The sequence below is a fragment of the Marmota monax genome, unplaced genomic scaffold (genome assembly GCF_021218885.2).
Source record: "Marmota monax isolate L192 unplaced genomic scaffold, Marmota_monax_Labrador192_F-V1.1 WCK01_AAM20220418_F8-fsc00059, whole genome shotgun sequence".
In the NCBI taxonomy this organism is placed as follows: domain Eukaryota; kingdom Metazoa; phylum Chordata; class Mammalia; order Rodentia; family Sciuridae; genus Marmota; species Marmota monax.
The window spans coordinates 7,764,863-7,788,299 of NW_026693595.1; the positions used below are offsets into that span (position 1 = coordinate 7,764,863).

At 43.1% G+C, this 23,437-nt stretch overlaps 1 protein-coding gene and 1 long non-coding RNA gene across 3 annotated transcripts in view; one reads left to right on the forward strand and one right to left on the reverse strand.

Moving 5' to 3' along the window:
- Positions 1–13,196, reverse strand: part of Fxn (frataxin) — a 34,691-nt gene extending 21,495 nt beyond the window's left edge. The window contains exons 1-2 of the mRNA XM_046459364.2: positions 13,029–13,196; positions 4,888–4,985 (exon numbers count right to left, since the gene is read on the reverse strand). Of these exons, the coding sequence (XP_046315320.1) occupies positions 4,888–4,985; positions 13,029–13,196 (266 nt within the window). The remainder of the gene's footprint in view (positions 1–4,887; positions 4,986–13,028) is intronic.
- On the forward strand, positions 13,172–22,602 carry LOC124102995 (uncharacterized). 2 transcript variants are annotated; one of them, XR_006855047.2, is made up of 4 exons: positions 13,172–13,299; positions 14,460–14,533; positions 20,209–20,507; positions 22,196–22,602. It is a non-coding gene; the product is annotated as an uncharacterized LOC124102995 (long non-coding RNA). The 2 variants fall into 2 exon arrangements; XR_006855046.2 differs by lacking the exons at positions 13,172–13,299; positions 14,460–14,533 and adding an exon at positions 18,752–19,833.
- Positions 22,603–23,437: the final 835 nt, after the last annotated feature.

Below are 23,437 nucleotides of genomic sequence, written 5' to 3' on the forward strand. Positions count from 1 at the left end.
TTTTTTTTATATGTATTTTTTTAGGTGAAGATGGACACAACACAATGCCTTTATTTTTAAGTGGTGCTGAAGATCGAACCCAGGTCCCGCCCGTGCTAGGCGAGCACTCCACCCTGAGCCACAATCCCAGCCCCTCCTTTAATTTTTTATTGCGAGAAAGGTCTCATTAAGTTGTGTAGGACCTTGATAAGTTGTTGAGGCTGGCCTCAAACATGTAATCCTCCTGTCTTAGCCTCCCTAGCTGCTGGGATTACAGGTATGCATCACCAGTGGGATTATAGTTGCATGCCACAGTGCCTGGATAGATGTTCTTTTTTATATTTAGATTGGATTTATTTATTTATTTTATTATTTATTTTTATGTGGTACTGAGGATCAAATCCAGGGCCTTACAAATGCTAGGCAAGTGCTCTACCACAAAGCCACAACCCTAGTCCCCTACATGTTTGTTTTAATATACAATTGAAGCATGTTACATTTTTCACTTAGTATTTATAAATGATTCATATTTGCATATATGGATTTTTATTGTATTTTCTATTACTTTAACCCATTTCCTTCAACTGGACATTGAGGTTGTTTAACTTTTTTTGTTATTAAATTTTATGTTGGGCAAACCACAAGGTTGGGAAAAATATCAACATTACATATATCTGAAAAAGAACAAAGTCAGAATTATAGCCTATATGTCAATAAGGAAACTAAAAAAAAAAAAAAAATACTGGGCAAAATACTTGAATAGATTTCATTAAAGAAAAGATGCCCAAATGATCAATGAGCATATGAAAAGGTGCTCAACTCTGTTAATCTTCAGGAAAAGGAAAATTAAAAAACCAGGATATTAGTGGGTGTGGTGGCACACACTTGTAATACCAGCTATTTGGGAGGCTGAGGCAGGGGGTGGCAAGTTCAACTCCAGCCTGGGCAACTTAGCAGATCCTGTTTCAAAAAATAAAAAGAGCTAGGAATGTAGCTCAGTGGTAGAGCACTTAAAGAAATCCCACTTAAATAAAACAATACAAAACAAAACACCAACCCCTCACACAAGCAGATACCACCAGAATGATTTCAAACGAAAGACACAGGTGATAATGATAATAAGAGTTGTCCAGGATGAGGAGCCACCAGAGTTCTCAGATACTGCTGGGTGGCAAGCAAACTAGACAATCACTTAGGAAAACTTTTGGCGGTCTTCACTGAAGTTGAACATATTCATATGTATGATCCACCAATTCCACTTAAAAAAAAAAAAAAATATATATATATATATATATATATATATATATATATTTAGTTGTAGCTGATTACAATACTTCCATTTCATTTATTTATTTTAATGTGGTGCTGAGGATCGAACCCAGGGCCCCTGCACATGTGAGGCGAGCACTCTATTGCTAAGCCACAACCCCAGCCCCCCACTTTTTAAAAAATATATTTTTTTAGTTGTAGATGGACACAATACCTTTTATTTATTTATTTATTTTTTTATGTGGTGCTGAGGATCAAACTCAGGGCCTCACACATGGTAGACACAACCCCAGCCCCCAATTCCACTCTTAGGGTACACTTAACAGAAATGCATACAGGTTCACCAAAAGACATGTTCACAGCAGAACTATCCTACAGCTTCAAGTTGGGAACTGCCCAAGTAACCACAGATAACACAATGCATAATGAATTGTGGTATATGACATAACAAAATAGAATTTTTTACAACTATAAGAACAATTTGAGCCAGACCCTGTCTCAAAATAAAATTTAAAAAGTGCTGGGGGTATACTGCTCCTGAATTCAATTCCCAGTATCACTAAAAAAAAAAAAAAAAAAAAAACGCAAGAACAATAAACAATATGGACTAGTTTCACAAACATAACACAACGAGAAGAAGTCACACACAAACATTTATACTTAACAATACAATATACATAAAGTAACAAAATAGGCAAAACTAATCCATGCTATTAGAAATCAGAATGTCAGTTACTCTATTAACCACCAGGAGGGAGAAGGGGCTTAGGGGCTTGCCTGCAGGGGCTGGTGACATGCTGTTTTTGAGCTGGGTACTGGTTACACAGGTATGTTCAGGATTTTTTGTTTTTGTTCAGTTTTGGAAACATTATCAAGGTGCACACATGACTTGGAGACATTCTATTCTATTTTTCAGTATTGAAACATTGCTGTAAATCCAGAGAGAACATAGATTAGTTGTTGCAGGGGACAGGAAAAGGGATGAATTAGGTATGACTGGTAACTGGTACAGGGTTTCTTTCTGGGGTAATGAAAATGTTCTGGAATTAGTAATGGTGACACTTGTATAACCCTGTGACTATACTACCCCCCCTCCCCCAAATTATGTATTTGATGGGCTCTGAATCATAATAATAAAACTATTGCTACACTGGGGGTGTAGCTCAGCATGATTAAGGACCTGGGGTCCATTCCTGGAGTCACAAAACAAACAGAACATCCTACTGTTATAATAAGCAATCCTTCTAGGAGCTTTTGGCCCTGAGAGGATACATCTGTAGGTTGAGAAGTACACCAGACAGCTCCATATCTGAGAGTCCAACGGGGCTAAGGTAAGACACCAGTGGCTGCAGATAATTAATGTGCTGCCATGTACTCCTGCCATCCACTCTGAACGTGCCCCCTACTTCAAGGACAAGGTGGGGCAGGCTGCAGACTGAGCAGATAGGAGGGGTCTGTTCTTTAAAGAGTGGTGGTCTGGTAGGTTGTGATGGGCATTTTGAGAGTAAGATGGAGAGAATGGGAAAGGTGGGTTGATACTTGTCTTGAGGAATTGAGGAACCCAAAAGAGACACATCTCCTTTGGATCAAAAAAGTCAAAGTCCTAAAAATCTCTTGAGTCCAAAGTCAAGAGGATGACAGGTACCAACAGCAGAGCGGGCCACTCAGGATGATGGTGTGCTCCCCAGAGGTCAAAAGGAGCCCATGGGGAAGGGAGCTGGAATCGGGGCATTCTGCAAGGGCAGGGCATCCTCTCTACCCTCACAGGACTGCCTGGAGGGGTCAGAAGACAGCAGCAGAACATCTGTGAGGGAGGAGTGCTAGAAATAGGGCCAGAAATGGGTGCCTCCAAAGCAAACCCTTAAAATATGCAGCCTACAGTGCTGGCTTGGAGCTCTGTGGTAGGGGTCATGAATGCAGACTCAGCAGGCTGGGACGCTCTGGGGGTGAGTGTGTGGCTCCTCAGGCTTTGTAAGCCATGCAGAGCCTGCAGTCAGTTTGGTGCTATGGAAACCTGGATGGCCAAGAGTCTGCCTACTGAGCATACAGCTCTCTGGGGATAGTTAGAACGGTCCTTTGTATAGGTGGCTCTCTGTTTCTTTTAACAAGTATAACAAAATTCTAAGAGCCAGGCAACAACTGATATGTTTGCAAGGAGAGGAAGTGAAAAGGAGCATTTGTGCAAATATGGAAAGTCAAAGGAAGAATCTAAGGTTTTGAACACAAAGGCCTGCCAAAAAGGGACCCAACCCTATTGCAAAATCAAATTGAGGGTATCACTGGTCCCCAATCTTAATAGTTTCATGACCTGAAGGTGCCTGTCTCTAGGTTCAGGGAGCTGGGGATGGGGACATGCAAAGAAATAGGCAGTTGGAGGCCTCCATGAAGGGAAGAAATCTGAATGAGGTATTGGCATGGGGGACTGGCTGGGAGTAAACAGATCAGAAGCATACTATGATTCGGGGGAAAATCCTGTCAGCAAAGAAAAATGAATCTGACCTAAAACTGCCTACTAGAGCCTTAAAAAGCCTTTGGCACCTCAGCCTGTGGTCAGCAGAACTGTGGGCTGTGAAGGCTGCTTGTCCCCAGGAAGTCTCGCTTCCTACGCCTGCCTTCCCTAAGCCGAGGGGGGCAATGGGCGAGGAGGAGGCTCCTGGAGGCTGAGCCAGGGATTTGTAGAGCACCATCTTCCATCCTGGGTTGCAGCAAGACCCCATTGCTGCCATAGGCCAGGAACGTGTTTCTTGTCCGAATGGGAGTATTATTGCAGTTAATCTGCCCTTTGCCATTACCATGTGTGTCTCTCAGTCACAAGAAGCCATTCCTAGACCTGAGAGAGAGAGAGAGAATGGCATGTCACCCAGAAATCTTGGACTTTGAGGTGGATGCAGACCACATGGCTGTTTGGTTGACTCTCTTGAGTCTCGGGGTGTATCCATGTGTGGAAGAAGGTCCTGTAGGTATCAGTTAGCTGCATAGATAGATAGGATAGACTGTAACAATGTCCAGCAGCTTTCCACAGGGAATCCACTGCCCATGTCTTTCAGGATACTCACTAACCTGCATTTCCCAGACTGCCCTGTAGTCACAAGGATCATGTGACTAAGTTCTTCCCACTGGAGCGTGAGTGACGGACAAGTGCCACTTACAACCCTTTGATGATTCCAGCCCTCTTCCTGTCAAATGGAACTTGGATGGGGACCAGGTCAAAACAATGCAGACAGCAAGGCTCTGACAGGAAAGGGCAGAACTGGAAGATACTAGCAGCCTGAGCCCCTCCACATTTCATGGAGGAATACCTACCCTGGGCAGTCTGGAGAGGGAGACACAAACCATCACTGGTTTAAGCCATTACATTTGGGGGTCTATTTGTTACAACAACATATTCTTAACTAGGATGCTGAAGAAAATACTAAAAAAATCTGGAAACAACCTAAACGTCCAACATGTAGGAATCGATTAAATGAATTATGAAACATCCATATAACTTAATACTATTTCATGAAAAATAATGTGGTGGATACTTAATGATGTGGAAAGGCACCTGAGAGGGTTGCTGCTTAGGGAGAAAACAGGTTCTAGACAGGACAGGCAGGGAGGAGAGAAGAAATCTCTCGGTGGAAGGTGTCTTAGTCTTACCCCGGGTTGCTGGAAGTTCCTGAGTTCCTCAAAGGCATCAAATAGACACTCTGCTTTTTGACATTTAGAATCTGGTTGAGGTAGTGGAGGTGCAAACTCTAAAAGAAGAACATAACATTACCATTTTTTTCAGTCTATTGCAATCCAATCACAAGTGGTTCCTATATTGTTACTTCTACATTTAGGAGTAACTATGTTATAATTTTTCAGGAATATTTCTTAGGAATTGCTTTCCACTTTTCTATAGTGCAATAAAATGGCTCTCTAAGTCTCTCACTAAGATCTTGCTGTTTAGTATGGTGCTCATATGCCACGTGTAGCTATTTAAATTTAAGATAAAAATTTTAAGATAAAAATTTAAAAAGTAGTTCCTCAGCAGCACTGGCCACATTTTACGTGTCCTGAGGCCATATGTCATATGTGCTAGTGGTTCATACTGAACATTTTTATCATGGCAGGGGGTTCTACTGGGCAGTGTGGCTGCAGGCTATTCAGGTGATGTGGCAGTATTCCACTAATCCTAGAATTTGACTCAGAAAAACATCAAAAGATAGCAAGAGGCGAAAGTCTGCTGGAGTCCGAAAGAGAAGCGGACTGCCATCTGACAGATTATAATAGCAGGATCTGCAGGGGAGAATGTGACCTGTTGATTTTTTTCCTTCCCTAAGTGCTGGGCACCCAGTTGATGAGGTGTGAATTCATAACCATTGGTTTTGCTGCAAATGACCAGCTGCAAAGACAGACAAAATTACAGACAGGAGAGAACTGAGAGCAAGGGAGAACAGTGGTGCCGTCAGCGTGGAGGCAGCTGGCCTGGGAGGTAGGAGGGAGGTGACAGAGTGAGGTGGGGGTAGCCAGGGGCTTCTGAAGGAGCTCAGCTGGCCTTCATCCAGGGAAGACACAGAGATCTTTAAGAGGTTAATGATAAGATTATACCCTTCAAAGGTCTGGTGGTCAGAGACCTGTAGATATAGATCTTGAGCTAATAGCACCCTTGGCAAGATCAGAAAGGAGGCGGCTGAGGGAGTGTACAGGGCTGGAAGTAGGCAGAGGAGAGAGTTGGGAGGCCGAGTGCAGAGAGTGTTTAAAGGAGGTGGCTCTGAAGGAGAAGAGGGCAGACATAACAACACTGTTAGAGCTATCACAGTTTCTTTTTTTTGGGGTACCAGGGATTGAACTCAGGGGTGCTTAACCACTGAGCCACATCCCAAGCCCTTTTCATTTTTTTTTTTGTTGTTGTTTTTTTTTTTTTTAATTTTTTATTGTGGGTTGTTCAAAACATTACAAATTTCTTGACATATCATATTCCACACTTTGATTCAAGTGGGTTATGAACTCCCACCTTCACCCCATACACAGATTGCAGAATCACCTTTTCATTTTTGAGACAGGGTCTCTCTTAGTTGCTTAGGGCCTTGCTAAGTTGCTGAGGCTGGCTATGAACTCGCAATCCTCCTGCCTCAGCCTCCTGAGATGCTGAGATTACAGGCATGTGCCACCATGCCTGGGTCTATTGCACTTTCTAGAATGTTCTCTGTCTTCCTGGCCCTGCTTTCCGTGTTTATATGTATAGACTCATTTAGTTCTCATCATAATCCTGTGAGCATAGTACTACTTTATTGTCTTTACTCAAAAGAGGTAGGTTGCTACAAATGCTCGATTAGCGAATTATTCCTCGGGAATACAGGGTTAGGTCCTTGCAAGCCTCTAATGGCTATATGACTGTTTATGTGCATTTCTGGTTTCATATATGTTGTTGATTCATTAACAATGAACTTGGGACCTCAGCACTATAACTCACACTGAGCAAGATGAATCTCCTTGTGTTTACTTTCAGCACCAGGCTTGGAACCGTTTTAAACAACGACATCATCAACAGAAAGCACAAAAACTTGAAAACATGGCACTGAACAGAACACGAAGATGACCTGTGCTCACACTGTGGGAGCTGGACCAAGACAGAGCAAAGTCCTGTTTCACGTCTGCTGGGAACATGCTCTAAGGGTACTCAAACTTTTTGCCACTCTGAGCTTGCCTACTAAACAATCATGAGAGCCCTGAAGGTGCTGATTTGGGGCATCAAATTGTAGTAAATACACAAATTCAGAAGTACAGAATATGCAAATAATAAGGATGGATTGCATTTGTATTTTACAGATAAGAAAAATGAGGCACCAAAGGGTAACTCCCCCAAAGTCACACTGACAGAAAGGTATAAAGTGGTAGAGCTGGGATTGGACCAGAGCTATCTGCCACAAAGGAAAGAATCACAAGTCTGGGAATCAGAACAGGGTTCAAACATGAGGAGAAAGTGTTGGAGCATGCTGAGTTCCCTCTCTAGGGAATTTCCCTTCTTTCTTGGGTCCTGGCCTCTCAAATCCTAGCTGTCTCAGTCTCTCTGATACCTTCCCAAACCATTTCCCCCAGCATTGGGGATTGAACCCCAGGCCTCATACATGTTAGGCAAGTGATCTACCACTGGGCTACATCCCAGCCTTATTTTATTCTGAGACAAAGTTTGGTCAAATGCAAGTTACTCATTGACAGTCAGCTATCAGAGTTTCTTTTCTTTTTTTTTTTTTTTTTCATTTCTGGATGTTGGGGATTGAACTCTGGGCATTGCATATTCTAGGCTGAGCTACAGTCCCAGCCCCAGGCATTTTTAGTCATAATAAAAAACCTTTGCCAAATACTCCTTACCTTGTACTTAACCTGTTTTTTCCCCCCATCAATTTGACATATCTTGGGCTACTGCCAAATCTTTCAGGACCTGTGTTCTTTTCTGAAGGAAGTGATCATGGTAATATTTGCTATAGACTGGTCAAGAGGATTAAGCAAGAGAACCTGAATATCTCAAATACAGGGCCTCAGGGTGTTCAGTAGATGTGTTTTGAAAGGTGTCAACCAAAGGGTGGAGACCTGGAAGTGAAAGAGGCAAACTCCAACCTGAGAGTAGCAGATAGAATTCAAAGGCTTCCTGCTGAAGCCACCCAGCAGCCAACCCTTCTACTTCCAGGTCTCCCCGAAGCCAACTGTGCTGTGGGTTTGCTGAGTCTCCATGGTCTAATGGATCTGTGTTCTCATGGGATGCATCTAGGAAATACTAGTGAGTTTCTAGGTTTCATGTCTCAGGCTCAGGACCCACATGACCCAGTTATCACCTACCCTGGGTAGGCCAGAAGGGAGGCCAGCCTTTATCCTGTTGCCCAGTCATTCTGGGCCCTATCTAACCACAACACTTGAAGAGTGAATCAGTCAGTACTCCTCCCTTGCTGGGGGAAAACAAGGGGAATAAACACTTTGGAGACCAAACTTGTTGATCCTGGGCTAGCCCTTTGTCCAATAATTCCATCCTGAGAAATTTACTGGAAGGAAGGGAACAACTATCCACGCAGAGAAACACGGAGCAGCACGACAGTGGCAGAACTCTGCAATCTGATGAATGCCACCAAAAGGAGCCCAGATGAGGTGTGATCTATTCACCCAATAGGATAGTCTTCAGCAGGGAAAACAAGTAAAGGATAGCTGTGGGCATCAGTTGTCGATGATACTCAAAACCATTGTTAAACAGAAAGGGCGAGTCACAGCAGAATGTCTTTATGTCAACAACAGATATTTAAGGAGAAACACATCAGAGGTAAGACTCCCAGGAAAGGGGGGAGGTATAATGAACAGAACCCAGGATAGCAGGTTCCTCCAGGGGAGGGCAGGGCAGTGCCTTCTGAGGCCCTGCACAGGCCTTCTGAGGAATAAACAAATTCTCTCAATCTGACATAGGTGACTTGGGTATCTACTGTCTTAGTCCCTTTGTGTTGCTATAACAAAATGCCATAAACGGTGTGGCTTATAAACAAGAGGAATTCCTCTTAACAGTTCTAGAGGCTGGAAATCCAAGATCAGGCACTGCTAGATCTGGTGTCTAGTAGGGGCCCGTTTTCTGGTTCAGTGTGTCCTCACTTGGTGGAAGGGACCAATGAGCTCCTTGGGCCATTCCACAGGGGCACTCATCAATTCTGAGAGCTCTATTCTCATGAGCTCATTATCTGCATTACTTGCCAAAGGCCCATCTCCTGCTGTCACCCTGGTGATTAGGTTTCAACATATGAATTTTGGGGGAACACAGCATTCAGACTCTAGCATTTATTATTTTATCTGTAAGCAACAGAGTTGCTTTTTGTTTTGTTTTGTTGTGGGTTTTTTTGTTTGTTTGTTTGGGTACTAGAGATTGAACCTAGGGGTGTTTTACCACTGAGTTACATCCCCAGCTCTTTTTATTTTTATATATTTTTTAAATATATATTTTTTAGTTGTAGTGAACACGATACCTTTATTTTATTTATTTATTTTTATGTGGTGCTGAGGATTGAACTCGGTGCCTCACATGTAGAAGGCAAATGCTCCACAATTGAGCTACAACCCCAGCCCCTTTATTTTTTATTTTGAGACAGGGTCTCACTAAGTTCCTGAGGGTCTGGCTAAGGTGCAGAATCTGGCCTCAAACTTGTGATCTTCCTGTCTTAGCCTCCTAAGTCACTGGGATAACAAGAGAGTGCCACCTCCCCCAGCAATATGGATATTTTATATTCCTTTTGTGGGTATAAACTCATGTATAATGTCTCTGAAAGACAACAAAAAGGAATTTAATGTGAATTAGAGCACAGCCTGCTTGTTAGGCTTAAAACCTAATGGTAATGGAGTCATAGGGGATGGTTTTGTCCCTTTAGGAAAATGGGTGGATGTCTCAAGGCCATTCCAGGGATGCTGAAGTGGCTGTAGCAAGAGATTATGAAGACTGAAGAGGCAAAGACCTTAGGTTAGGGCTGGAGTTGCGGCTCAGTGGTAGAACACTTGCCTGGCATGTGTGAGGCCCTGGGTTCAATCCTTAGCACCGCATACAGATAAATAAAATAAAAGATCCATTGACAACTAAAAAAATATTTTTTAAAAAGAGGAGGGTGTTTAAAACAAAACAAAACAAAACAAAACCTTAGGTTACCTCCTGCACAAATCTGTCTCCAGCATTAAGGTGAAAGGTTAAAGATGTTGGCCCTAGCTTCCTTTCCTTCAGGAACAGAGGCTGCCAGCAAAACCAGAGCCCTTGCCAGCCATCTGGGGACGGGGGCTGCAGAGTGGCACTCTTCAAAGCCATTCCTGTAGATTCTGGGTTCCTATGTGCAAGCTGACAATCAAGACATAGTACACACTGTACCCAGAGTTGCCCAGTGTGGTGGCCACCAGCCACAGTGACTGCTGTGTACTAGAAATGTGAGCAAGACTGAGGAGCTAGAGTTTATGCTTCATTTAAATTAATTTAAAATGATTAGGTTGGGTGCAATGGCACAGGCCTGTAATCCCAGCGGCTCAGGAGGCTGAGACAGAAGAATTGTGGGAGTTCAAAGCCAGCCTCAGCAATGGTGAGGTGCTAAGAAACTCAGTGAGACCTATTCTGAATAAAATACAAAATAAGGCTGGGGATGTGGCTCAGTGGTTGAGTGCCACTGAGTTCAATCCCTGGTACAAAAAAAAAAATCATAAAAAGTTATTTAAGAAAATTTAAGTATGTTTGAAATGAATATGTGAACCATTGTTTTCAATTGTGATTTTTTTCCCTCTTTTTGTGGTGCTGGGGACAGAACTCAGGGCCTCAGGCATACGGCATACTGGACACATTCTGCCACTGAACTATATGCCCAGCCACCAAACATGATTTTTTTTTTTTTTTTTTTTTTTTTTTTTTTTTTTAAATATTTATTTATTTTTTTTAGTTCTCAGCGGACATAACATCTTTGTTTGTATGTGGTGCTGAGGATCGAACCCGGGCCGCACGCATGCCAGACGAGCGCGCTACCACTTGAACCACATCCCCAGCCCCAAACATGATTTTTATAAACTCTAAATATAGCTCAAATATTTCCAGGGAAATTTAACATCTGAATTAGGATATGCTGGAAGTGTGTGAGTGTGGAAAAAGAAGGTAAGATATATTATTAATCATTCTAAAAATAATGATCACATGTTGAAATGATAATATTGGGATGTATTAGATTAAATAAACATATTACTAAAATTAATTTCATGTTTCTCTTTACTCTTCAATATAGCAATCAGAAAGTTCTAAATTATGTATTGGCTATTTCTGTTGCACAGCTGCTCTAGAAGTAGAAATAGGGGATAAAGAAAGAAGGATGGGCCAGGCGCGGTGGCTCATGCTTTTAATCCCAGTGGCGCAGGAGGCAGAGATAGAGGATCATGGGTTCGAAGCCAGCCTGAGCAACAGTGAGGCGCTCAGCAACTCAGTGAGACACTGTCTCTAAATAAAACACAAAATAGGGCTGGGGATGTGGCTCAGTGGTCAAGTGCCCCTGAGTTCAATTCCTGGTACCAAAAGTAAATAAATAAATAAGAAAGAAGGATGGGGAAAGGCCTACACATGAATTCAGGTCCTGATGAATTTCAGAGTCCAAGGGCTCTTATAGACCAAACTGAGGACTCTCAAGGCTTTAAAAAGGATGGTGGTCTCAGTTGCCACACCATTCTCCAACTGCACAAGTACTCAAGATGTGCAAAGGAACTGGAATGAACAGGTTAAAAAACTGTAATTAATTTATGATTGAAAAAAAGAGGTCCAGTGAGTGACCAAGGATGCCAATCACCTAGGCATCGCCAAATGACCCCTAAGCCCAGTGTACACCACCTGGGTGCCAGCACAATGCAGAGTGTGCTCCCCAGTCAATTGCCTGTACAGCTACTGGGTATCACCCCTTGTCACTCTCCTAAGTTAAAAACTGCCACAAACTATAGTGGCCAAGGGTGCACAGAAGGTGAGTGCAACAAAGGAATGAGTGATAGAGGGGATCTGGGGACCCTCGTGGTCACACCTGCTTATTTTCCCAAAGAAACTGGGAAATCTATTTTCTAGGTCCCAGTTTTTGCAATGGTGGCAACCAATCCTAAAGTTTCTTCAAACACTGTGCGGGCTACATAACAAGTGTCGGTGGGCAACTTATGCTTAAATCCAAACCCTGGCCACCACTTACAAGTGGGGTTGGACCTCCTTTGTCTCCTGCAATACAGAGTTGTACCAGCCACTCACAACTGATCCAAGTCGGCCACCAGGCCTTTGCCCGTGTGGCTCCCTATCCTAGAATGCCCTCCACCACTACCTTGAATCCTGGGGACCACCGGCTTTCCCAGACCAGGGGTAGTTTTTCTTGGCTCCACAGCCATTCTTTGGGCTTCTTACTTTCAAATTATGGAGTGCCTGAATCACATACTTGTTTGCATCCTGAAGCACTGAAGTTTTACATGCTAGTACAATATAACAGTCACTCAGGCAGGCAAAACGGATATCACCCTTTATCTCCTCTGTACAGAACACGAAGTTCAAGAGAGGCTGAGAGGTTGGGAGAAGCCAGAGGTCACCCAGGTCTACAGAATCCAAGAGCCAGAATTTGGAATCCAGATCGGGGTCGTTTTCCAAAAGCTGGCCTCCAGCTCCCTGGCAGGTCTAACAGTTTCACCTCGCTGGAAGGAAGGGTTTCATTCACAAAATCCAGGCTTGAAAAGAGTATGTGGCCAGAGGATCATGAGTTCAAAGCCAGTCTCAGCAAAAGCAAGGCACTAAGCAACTGAGTGAGACACTGTCTCTAAATAAAATACAAAACAGGGCTGGGGATGTGGCTCAGTGGTCGAGGGTCCCTGAGTTCAATCCTCAGTACCCCCTTCCTCCCCTCCCCCAAATTTATGTGTATATTTCTCTATACATTCCACACCAATAATACACACAAGAGCATCATATAATATTGCATATATTAATGTTATACTTCAATTCTCACGAAGGCAAGTGACAAGCTTCGAGATAGCCAAAGCTCCCTCCAAACGCCCTGGCCATTTGCCGCCACTTTGCCAGGGCCGTTGGCTCGCAGTCGCATGGCAGGACAAAGTACGGAGCTTTCCAGAAGCCAGTGGAAACGTAACCCCGTCCCGGAAAGGAGCTCGCAAAGCCCCTGCCCGCCGCCCTCACCGCCCAGCACGTCCCCCAGTGTGTGCGCATGCCCGAGCGCGCCTCCGAGCGTCCTGCGTGCGCGGCGCCTCCCCCCGCGGGCGTATGGCCCGGGCAGCTGCGGGGCACGAATACTCACGGCTCGGCGGGGCGCACAGGCCGCGGCGGTCCCCACGCACAGTCCACGGCGGCTGCAAAACCGGGCGAGCTCCTCCGGGCGCGGGGTCCCGGTGTGGGCCTGGACCGGGCCGGAGGACGCCGACCGGGGCAGGAGGCCGGCGGCCGCGCGGCGCCCGAACGTCCACATGCTGCTCCGCTCTGCCGCCCGCTCCACCCTCCCGCTCGGGAACGCGGCGGCGACACCTGGTGGCCGTGGGCCGCAGGCGCCGGGGTTGGGCTCCCGCGCTCAGGTCCATTCTTTAGTGGGGAAGCAGGCAGAGGGAGACCTCAGGAAGAACTTCCCAGCATTGTACTATCTTGTATTTAACAAAGCGCGGACCTTACCCCTTGGGCAGCATCTTGAATGTATAACCAAGGACCCTGACCTCAGGGAGACTTCAGCCTGGGGACCGGCCGCTGCAGAAATTCTGTACGGGAGGCAGTTGGGAACTGCGGCCTTGCGGGGGAACTGGATGTGCTGCAGGCTTCGAAACTGCTGGTCTGCACGTATAGGTCACATCAGTTAGGAAAAACCTCTCTGTGTCTTGTCTGTAAAATGGAGTTTTTATAAAAGTTTCCACATGTATAGAGTTGTGGGGGTAAAATGAGTTAATCCTTGTAAAGTTCTTTGAATAGGGACTGGTTCTTATTAACTGTACAATATATGTTAGCTATTACTGATAGATTTTAAAAAGAAAGTTTAATTAGGGTATATGTTGCAAAGGAATACTTTTGGAAAATGTGAATACTTTTAAAAAATGTGAATACTTTTTGTGGGTGAACAGAGGAGATAGGAAGGTGCTGAAGTTCATTCCTCCTCTAGGTCTCAACTCAGATGTCAGATGTCACCTCCTGCAGAATCTCTTCATGAAACCAAACTTCTATGTCCCTACAGTGTGTCTTAGGCACCTTCTTATGTTTCCACAGCCTGCAATTAAGTTGTTAGCTGTCTTATTTTTCTAATATCTCCAACACAGAATAGACACTCAACTGATGAATGAAAACAAATGAAAGAATGACTGATATACTTCTTTATTGACCTCTTACTTCTTCTGGTGACTTTGTTTTGTGGCTCACTGCCAAGGAACAGTGTGGAACTAACTGATACTGATCAATCATAGTTTTCAGAGTAACTTCTTTCTTGAGGTATTTGCATTTTACCTGGAATCTCAAACCTTTAAGGACCCAAAGAATGAATTTAAAAAATCTTATTACCCCCAAATCTGAGATTTCTCCAGTTTATGCCAACTAAGAAAAATAGCATCGTCATACACCAAATGATTCTTACTAGTAACTTGGGTGTCTCCTTTTCTATTTTATTTTATTTTTATTTTTTGGTACTAGGGATTGAACTCAGGGGCTCTCGACCACTGAGCCATATCCCCAGCCGTATTTTGTATTTTATTTACAGACAAGGTCTCACTGTTGCTGAGGCTGACTTTGAACCAACCCCTGAATCAGCCTCCTGAGCTGCTGGGATTACAGGTGAGCGCCTTGCTCCCTTTCTATTCTTTTCCCTTGCTCCCCACACCCAACTCATCAATGACTCCTGCATTAATTCTGCTTCAAAACATATGCTGAGGGCTGGGGTTGTAGCTCAGTGGTAGAGCAATTGCCTAGCAATTCAATTCTCAGCACCACATATAAATAAATAAAATAAAGGTCCATTGACAACTAAACCAAACCAAACCAAAAACATATGCTGAATTGGCCCAATTTCTCTGTCTTGGAGTCCAGTCCTAGGCTGTTTTCTCTCATTTGGGTAACTGTATTAGCCTTGTAGCAGGACTTTTCTGGAAGAGTTTTTTCTTTTTCCTTTCTCCACACAGAGGGCTCTGTGATTTCTGTTAAATGGAGTTTTTGGGAGGCCACTGTCTTGGGATAAATTCCTACACTAGGCCTCAACAGACCAGGCCTAACCAGAATGGATTTACCTTTACTAGGAACCACATAATCAAACTTTAAAACAAGCCAGGTTTTGCTGAATATGGTGATATATACTTGTAATTCCAGTGATTTGTGAGGCTGAAGCGGGAGAATCGAAAGTTCAAGGCCAGCGGGGGCAATTATGTGAGACTCTGTTTCAAAAAAAGGGCTAGGAATATAGCTCTGTGGCAGAGTGCTCTTATGTTTATTTCCAGTGTCCAAAACAAACAAGCAAGCAAACAAACAAAATAACAAGGCAGATTTCCAAAAACTAGTAAGTGACCTGAGCTGGCATAAGGAAGTCCCCTCTGCTTTAACTGTATACATTTTTTTTGTTCTTTGTGTGTGTGTGTGTGTGTGTGTGTGTGTGCGCGTGTGCATGCACGCTACTGGGAATTGAACCCAGGGTGCTCTTCTAATGAGCCACATTCCAAGTGCTTTTTATTTTTATTCTGAGACAAGTTCTCTCTAAGTTGCTGAGGATGGCTCTAAATTTGTGATGCTCCTGCCTCAGCCTACCAACTAGCTGGGATTATGGGTGTGCACCATTTCACCATTTCATTTCAATTTTCTGACAGTGTTCATTCCCTTAACAAGCATTTACTGTATACCAATGCACAATTCTAATACTGAAGATAGGCTCATGAACAAAATAAAAATCCTTGCTCTTGAGGAATTTATATTCTAAGATCACCAGTGGCCTAATAGTTTCTCTTAAATGATGTGTCACTTATGGCCTGGGACTATCTGGCTGAGTTTTGATTAGATAAGGAAGGGAGAAATGGCAGCTGTTCTTACTCCTACACATGTTTGAAAGGGAGTCTATCTGGTCTGCACAATGTCTGGGGTTGTCACTGTAGTTCTTTGCATTGAAAACACATCAGTACTCAAGGAGTCAGCCAGGTGAAGTGGCACATGCCTGTAATCCCAGTAACTTGGGCGGATGAAGCAGGAGGATTGCATGTTTGAGATCAACCTCAGCAACATAGCAAGGCCCTAAGAGTGAGGCCCTGTATGAAAATATAAAAAAATAAATAAAAATAAAGGACTGGGATGTGGCTTAGTGGTTAAGCGACCCTGGATTTAAGTGCCAAAGGAGGGGGGAGTTAAAAGTTGGATATAATGGTATACACCTGTAATCCCAGTGACTAGGGAGTCTAAGACAGGAGGATCTCAAGTTCAAGGCCAGCTTCAACAACTTAGTAAGACCCTTAGCAACTTAGACCCTGTCTCAAAAAAGGACACTGGGGATGTAGCTCAGTGGTAAATTGTCCCTGGGTTAGATCCCCAGTACCAAAAAAAAAAAACAAACAAAACAAAAAACAAAAAAAAAAACAAACAAAAACAAAACCCTCCCAAACCTCAAGGACTCAGATAATGGCCAGAGGAAGCTTCTGCCCAAAGGGTCTTGAGTGTGGTTGGGAGACAAGAGCAGCACAGGTGCTGATGGCACTGGTGAGGAGGTGTCACCTGCCTTGGGGTAGCATTTCTTCTGATTTCCCATAGAAAGCTTCCTATCTTCCTCTTGTTGGATTAAAAAACCTGAGGTTTTAAAAAACTTTTTTGGTACTTGGGATTGAACTCAGGGGCACTTGACCACTGAGCCACATCTCCAGCCCTATTTTGTATTTTATTTAGAGACAGAGTCTCACTGAGTTGCTTAGTGGCTCACTTTTGCTAAGGCTGGCTTTGAACTCATGATCCTCCTGCCTCAGCCTCCTAAGTGGCTGGGATTACAGGTATGCACTACGATGCCTGGCTCCCAAGGGTTTTTTTTAAGAAGTATAGTTTTCTTGTGTTAAAGGAAAGGCTGTGTGCATAGGTGAGTTTGTAGCAAGTACTAATATAATCCTTTTAGATTTGTCAGATGCAGAAATGAAGGTCCAGAGAGTTTGACATGCCCATTGATTAAAGTGGAACTAGAACCCATGCTTTCTGACCCAGTGTTCTTCCCCTACAGTCTTAGTTAAATCTCTCTAGTTAAGTGTCTAGTCCCAGGAAGAGCTCTGACTGGAATGTGGTCCACTCCTTGGAGTAATCACTTTCGCTAATGGGGTGGCCAGTGTCTATTTTATGTTGCTATAACATAATACCTGAGCCTGGGTAACTTATTAAGAGCAAAACTTTATGTCTCACAATGCTAGAAGCCAGAAGTCCAAGATCAAGTCACTGGCAAGTTTGGTTTCTGGTGAGGCCTGGTGGCCTGGTCTGTTTCCAAAATGGCGCCTTAAATACTGAATCCTTTGGAGGGGAAGAGTGCTGTTCCTCACATGGCAGAAAGGCAGAAGAGAGCGAACCACCCCACAAGCTATTTTTATTAATCCATTTACAACGTCAGCACCTTCAAAACCTAAGCACCTTCCAAAAGGCCACATCTCCCTATACTCCTATATTAGAGGTTCACATTTCAACATGAATATTTGGAAATGACAAGAGCATTCAAACTCAGAAGCCAGTTCAGAGGCAGGGCATATTACATGATGAAGAGGGCTAGAGAATCTTCTAGGGCACCCTAAAAGGGAAAGCTATTCCAGTTCACCTGAGAGAACAAAACCCTAAGTCTCTAAATTCTCCCTCATTTTTGCTTAGCTGTGAGATTTGACTCAGTGCTCTGATTTTTCCTGCCGGGTAGTGACCAGCCCACTGTATTTACTTGGACTCACTGATAGGAGAGATTGCCCATGTGTTCTTCTCCAACATTTGCCAAGGGCAAAGTTTTCTGTACTGAGGGATGAGAAATAGGAGTATGTCCCAGGAGACTGATTATGGCTCCACTGCCTGAATCCAAACTCTGGAATGGCATTTAATACATTACCTTGAGCTTAATATAGATTGAGTTCATAATATATTCAGCAAGTTAATCAATCAATACTTCTGAAATGTTCTGAAAATGTGAAACCTGTAAATAATTTAAATAATAGGCTAATCATTGAAATGATCAGTGGCCAGAGAAAAGAAGGTTTGGATTTATTTACTGAGAATGGCTCCCTTCAGGGTCCCTTGGGTCCTTTGATTCTTGCTGTGACAGAATTAAGAGAACATTTGGCAGAATTTTCTCTCTTTTACAAAAAAAAATTTTTTGAGAAGATTTGAGGGGACAAGAGGAAAAAAGCATGTGATATATCTGAAATACCACTATAATGATGATTAAGGAATCTAATTTAGCCATCTTACTCCAGAATTCTTTTTATCACTGACTAGATATATCAATTTCTTCTACCCTCATTTAAATAATTTTGTCTTCCCGATGGTTCCCTCTTGTATTATTTTGCTTGGACTGCTAAAACAAGACACCGTATGCTAGGCATAGTGGCACACGCCTGAAATCCCAGTGACTCAGAAGATTGAGGCAGAGGATCCCAAGTTCAAGGCCAGTCTGGGCAACTTGGTGTCTATGGCTGAATAAAACTCTATTGTGCCAGGTGAGGTGGTGCACATTTATAATCCCAGCAGCTCAGAAGGCTGAGGTGGAAGGATTGCGAGTTCAAAGCCAGCCTCAGCAATTCAGTGAGTCCTTAAGCAATTCAGCGAGACCCTGTCTCTAAGTAAAATATAAAAAAGGGCTGGGGATGTGGCTCAGTGGTTAAGCACCCCTGGGTCCAATCCCTGGTACCAAAATAAAATACAATACAAACAAACAAAAATCTCCATTGTGTGTATATATATATCACATCTTCTTTATCCATTCATCCGTAATGGATACCTAGGCTGTTTCCATAGTTTGACTCTTGTGAATTATTCAACCATCAACAGGGGTATATATGTATCACTGTAGAATGACTTTAATTCTTCAGGATAAATACTGAGGAGTGGTATAGCTGGGTCATATGGTGGTTCCATGCCCACTCTTTTGTGGAACCTCCATGCTGATTTCCACGGTGGTTGTACTCTATTTACATTTCCATAAACAGTATAAAAGTTTTTTTCCACATCCTCTCCAGCATTTATTATTGTTTGTACAAGTTGTCTTTTTTAAAAATTTTGACGTAGAGATGGGGACCCTGCTGTATCTGGATGGAAACTGCCACGGGCACGACACCCACACTCATTCTCTGGTAAATGTCTAGCAGATCTTTTTGGGAATTTCATCTCAGAGTGACAAGAATGTGACCCTTGTGTCATCTTAAGGATGAGAAAACATAGGTCCCCAAGGACTACAAAATTCTGATAAGGCCTGAAGATCCCTTACCTACTGAATTGATGCTGATGGTATCTTTGAAGAGAAGAAGGCACCTTCTAACAAGGAGGCAGCTGAGCACAGGGAGTAGTGACAGCACCTATTTGATCCTGGGAGGAAACTGAAGGCTTCTTGTAATGGTTCATGTGGACAAGAGGGGAACGGCTTCCACAGCAGAGGGACATAACCTTAGAATCCACTCACCTCAAGGAAGTGATCTTAGCCACATACTTGGTGTTTAATTAAACAGAAGGGGGGAGATGCTGAGAGCCATAGCCGAGTCCGAATGACGCATGGCATTTTTGCCAGAATGGAGTGGTTGAGAGGTGATGCCAGCAAGCCATTGAGATGATAATGGTTATGTTAAGCTGTATATATTAGACCCCTGCTGTCCGCCTGGGCTTGCTACTTTAGAGTTCTCGCAGGAATTCCCGGAGAGTTCCCATTGGTTGGGGAAATGCAGGGAGAGGGATTTCCGGTTGGTGTGTGGTGTGTCCCGAGAGAAGGCTGCCTGCGTGGTTCGCGGGAGTGCGGAGAATAAAGGAGTTCCTGTTTTGAACCTACAAGGCTGTGTGGCGGCTCGGTTAATTTGTGCCCAGCCAGACTGCGGCAATTGGAGAAGCTAAAAGAAAACATTGGTATCATCTTATGGGATGGTGAATCCTTCAGTTCTAACCTACAGGTTGATACTTCCTTCTACTTTAAAAAAAATTTTTTAAATGTTTTTTGTTATTTTTAATTGTATATGACAGTAGAGTGTATTTTGACATATTAAACATACATGGAGTATAATTTTCAATTCTTGTGGTTGTACATGATGTGGAATTATACTGGTTGTGTATTCATATACGAACATTGGAAAGTAATGTCTGATTCTTTCTACTATCTCCTATTTTTCTTAATACATTGAAAACATTAAAGTCTCAGGCATTCTGGTTATTTGGAGCCTCATAATAATCCTTCCAGCAGAAACTTAGCTGGTGTTATATAATTATTTCTCATTTGAATCTAATACTTTTTCTCCATCTTGCAAAGTCCTTTCATGTGTCCTACTCAGTTACAGGAAAATCATAAATACTTTGCCACACGTCACTGCTGCAAATCACAGACGTGGGATTCCTCTTCCTGTGTTTATCTATGTATTGTGTTGCTCCTGGAGGATTGCCCGGAATTAACTCTTCAATAACCAGACAGGACCTTTCAGCCTCTGCTTCAGGATTGAAATCCGGTGAACATCTTCAACTCTTCTCTGGATCTGAGAGTTCACATAAGAGAAAACAGAGTTTATGTTCCAGGCATACAAACTATGGAACACCAAGTCCATTTCCTACCCTGCTCATCCAGCAAGGGAAATAGGTCTGTAAGAATATTGTTGAAAATTTTAAAAAGAGGACATTGTTTACTGATATTATTTCCTGATCATTTATGTAATAATATATGTTATATTTCAATTGCACTGAACAAGCTATTGTATTGATCTAGAATTAAATCATTCTGATCATGCCCTATTTTCTCTCTCTATAAGAGGTGGCTTGTACTTATCAGGAAATGACACTGGCCTTCTTATAAGCCATTTAAATCAAGTTGCTTTCTAAAGCCATTCAGTGTTCCTCATAATTTGCAGGATAAAATGTAAAATCTGAATTTCTTAGCAAAAAAAAAAGGAAGTGATCTTATATTTATTCCCAGATTTATCATTATTTGCTTAAATAATTTAAAGTTGCAAAAAATTTAAAAGAATCTAAATGGCTAACATTTAGAAGATTCATTAAATAAAGTATACTACATCCAAATAAATAAAAATTTCTTTGTAATTGTAGATGGATAGAATGCCTTTATTTTATTTGTTTATTTTTTTGTGGTCTAAGGATCAAACCCAGTGCCTCACACATGCTAGGCAAAGTGCTCTGCCACTGAGCTGCAGCCCCAGTCCCAAGTTGTCATTCTTGAGAGCTAATTAATAGCAAACAATAAGTCAAGCCTTGCCATGTTGTTCCTGAGCAGGGTTTCTCAGTAGTGGTACTATTGCTGTTTGGCCTGGGTGCTTCTCTGCTGTGGAGGTTGTCCCATACATCCTGAAATGTTTAGCGGAATCACTGGCCTGTCCCCACTAGATGGCAGCAGTATTAGTTTCCCCAGACAACAGAATGCTTTACAATTTATATTATACATATAGAGCCCAATTTATAACAAATTAAAAAATTTAAAAAAAAAAGAATGTAGAAAGGATAGAAGAATGCATTGGGCATTATTACCCTATGTACATATATAACTATATGACAGGTGTGATCTACATCATGTATAATCAGAAGAATGAGAAATTATTATATATGATGTATCAAAGTGCATTCTATATTCATATATAACTAATTAAAACAAATCAAAAAATTAAAAACAAACAAACTGTGACAGGCAAAAAAGTTTCCCCACATTGCCAAAAGGTCCCTTGTGGGTAAGGTGAGGTTTCAAATTGCCTCTAATTGAGAAACACTGTTCTAGTGTAATTCTGAATTAAAGGCCCAGAGCAATATTTTTGTCCTATTTATGAATTTTAGATAATTTTCATAACTGTTCATATCCCTGCAAACTTGGTCTATTTTTAATCTGAATTTCAGTTTCTTCACCTGCAAAATAGACTAATGCCCTCTACCCTGAGGACTGAGTGCTTAAGGACTGGGTGAAACAGCATGTGCCAAAGAGCAATCAGCAAATGTTACCAGCTATACACCTGGCTTCATGGAGGGTCTTGGGGTGTTTTGAGAAGCATGTTTACACACACTTGTGGCTGCAGGGAGTAGGAGGCCCTCCTGGGACCACTTTGGCCAAACACAGACATCTAGCCTGTACTTTCAGGCGCTGCAGGCTGGTGGGGGTGTCACTGAGATGCTGTTAGGTGCAGTTCCCTGGAGCTGATAGGCTTCTCCTCACACTTCATGATCCATCTCCTGGACTAGAAGCTGGCGGTCTCCACAAGTTAGGTGAGTGTTACTTCCTTTCCCTTTGGGCAGCACTGCATGCCAACTCTCTTCTTTCTCCCTCACCAGGTGAGCACTGCAGTCCCTCTACTGCTATCTTCACTCTGGGAGAAGCTGGTCCCTTGTTGAGGACCCAGGGCGAGGCACATGAGGTGAGGAGCTGAGGCATCCAGCCAAAACCTGGAATGGAAAGGCGGCTTGTCGACAACCATGAGCAAGGAGACCGATCCTCTTGCAGCCCTGACCCACCGCTGACAACAACTGCATGAGAGACCCTGAGCCAGAACCTCAGAGAAGCATTGGTCTCACATCCTAGACCTGAGAATAAGGACCAGACATGCTCTCTGCTCTGCCTGCCATCACTAGGCACGGTGCAAAGTGCTTGACAGATATCTAATGTATTTCTGCTAATAGTCATGCTGAGGACACTATTGTCTCCATTTTCTTAAAGTAAATATATTTATTTTTTAGTCATGGATGAACCTTTATTTAATTTAATTAGTTAATTAATCAATTTTTGGTACCAGGCACTGAACTCTGGGGCACTCGACCACTGAGTCACATCCCACCCCTATTTTGTATTTTATTTAGAGATAGGGTCTCACTGAATTGCTAAGCACCTCATTTTTGCTGAGGCTGGCTTTGAACTCGTGATCCTCCTGACTCATCCTCTTGAGCAGCTGGGATTACAGGTGTGCATCACTGTGCCCGGCCTTTATTTTTATTTATTTATTTGCATGCAGTGCTGGGAATTGAACCCAGTGCCTCATACATGCTAGGCAAGTGCTCTATCACTGAGCCACAACCCCAACCCTTTGTCTCCATTTCATGGAACAACATTCAGAGGTTAGTTAATTCACTTGTCCAAATCCTCCAGTTACCAGGTCCTCAAGCTGGGACTCAAACTTGTGTCAGTTAGTTGTCATGTTATTCCACCTGTCCTTTGCTCTTTCCAAATGAGGCTTGTAAAAATCACCAGCACCCCTTTTCCTTCCTGGTTTTCCCCTCCACCTCATTCCTAAGCAATGACATTCACTGAGCTCCTTGGCTAAGAGCTGTATGTCTCCCTCTGTCACCTTTGGTAGGTCAAATGGTGGCATCATCCTGCTTGGGTCTGGTCCCTTTCACAGAGTTAGTACCTGGCACACCCTGGGCGCCACCTTGCCGGGCATAATTGCCTTATTTTGATTGAAGCGTCCATGCACTGTTAGCCTACACAATGCTGTTAGATTGGATAAAGACAAAGGAGATGTATTTTAAAAAACCTATGATTGAGCTGGCACAAGCCTGTAATCCCAGCAACTAGGGAAG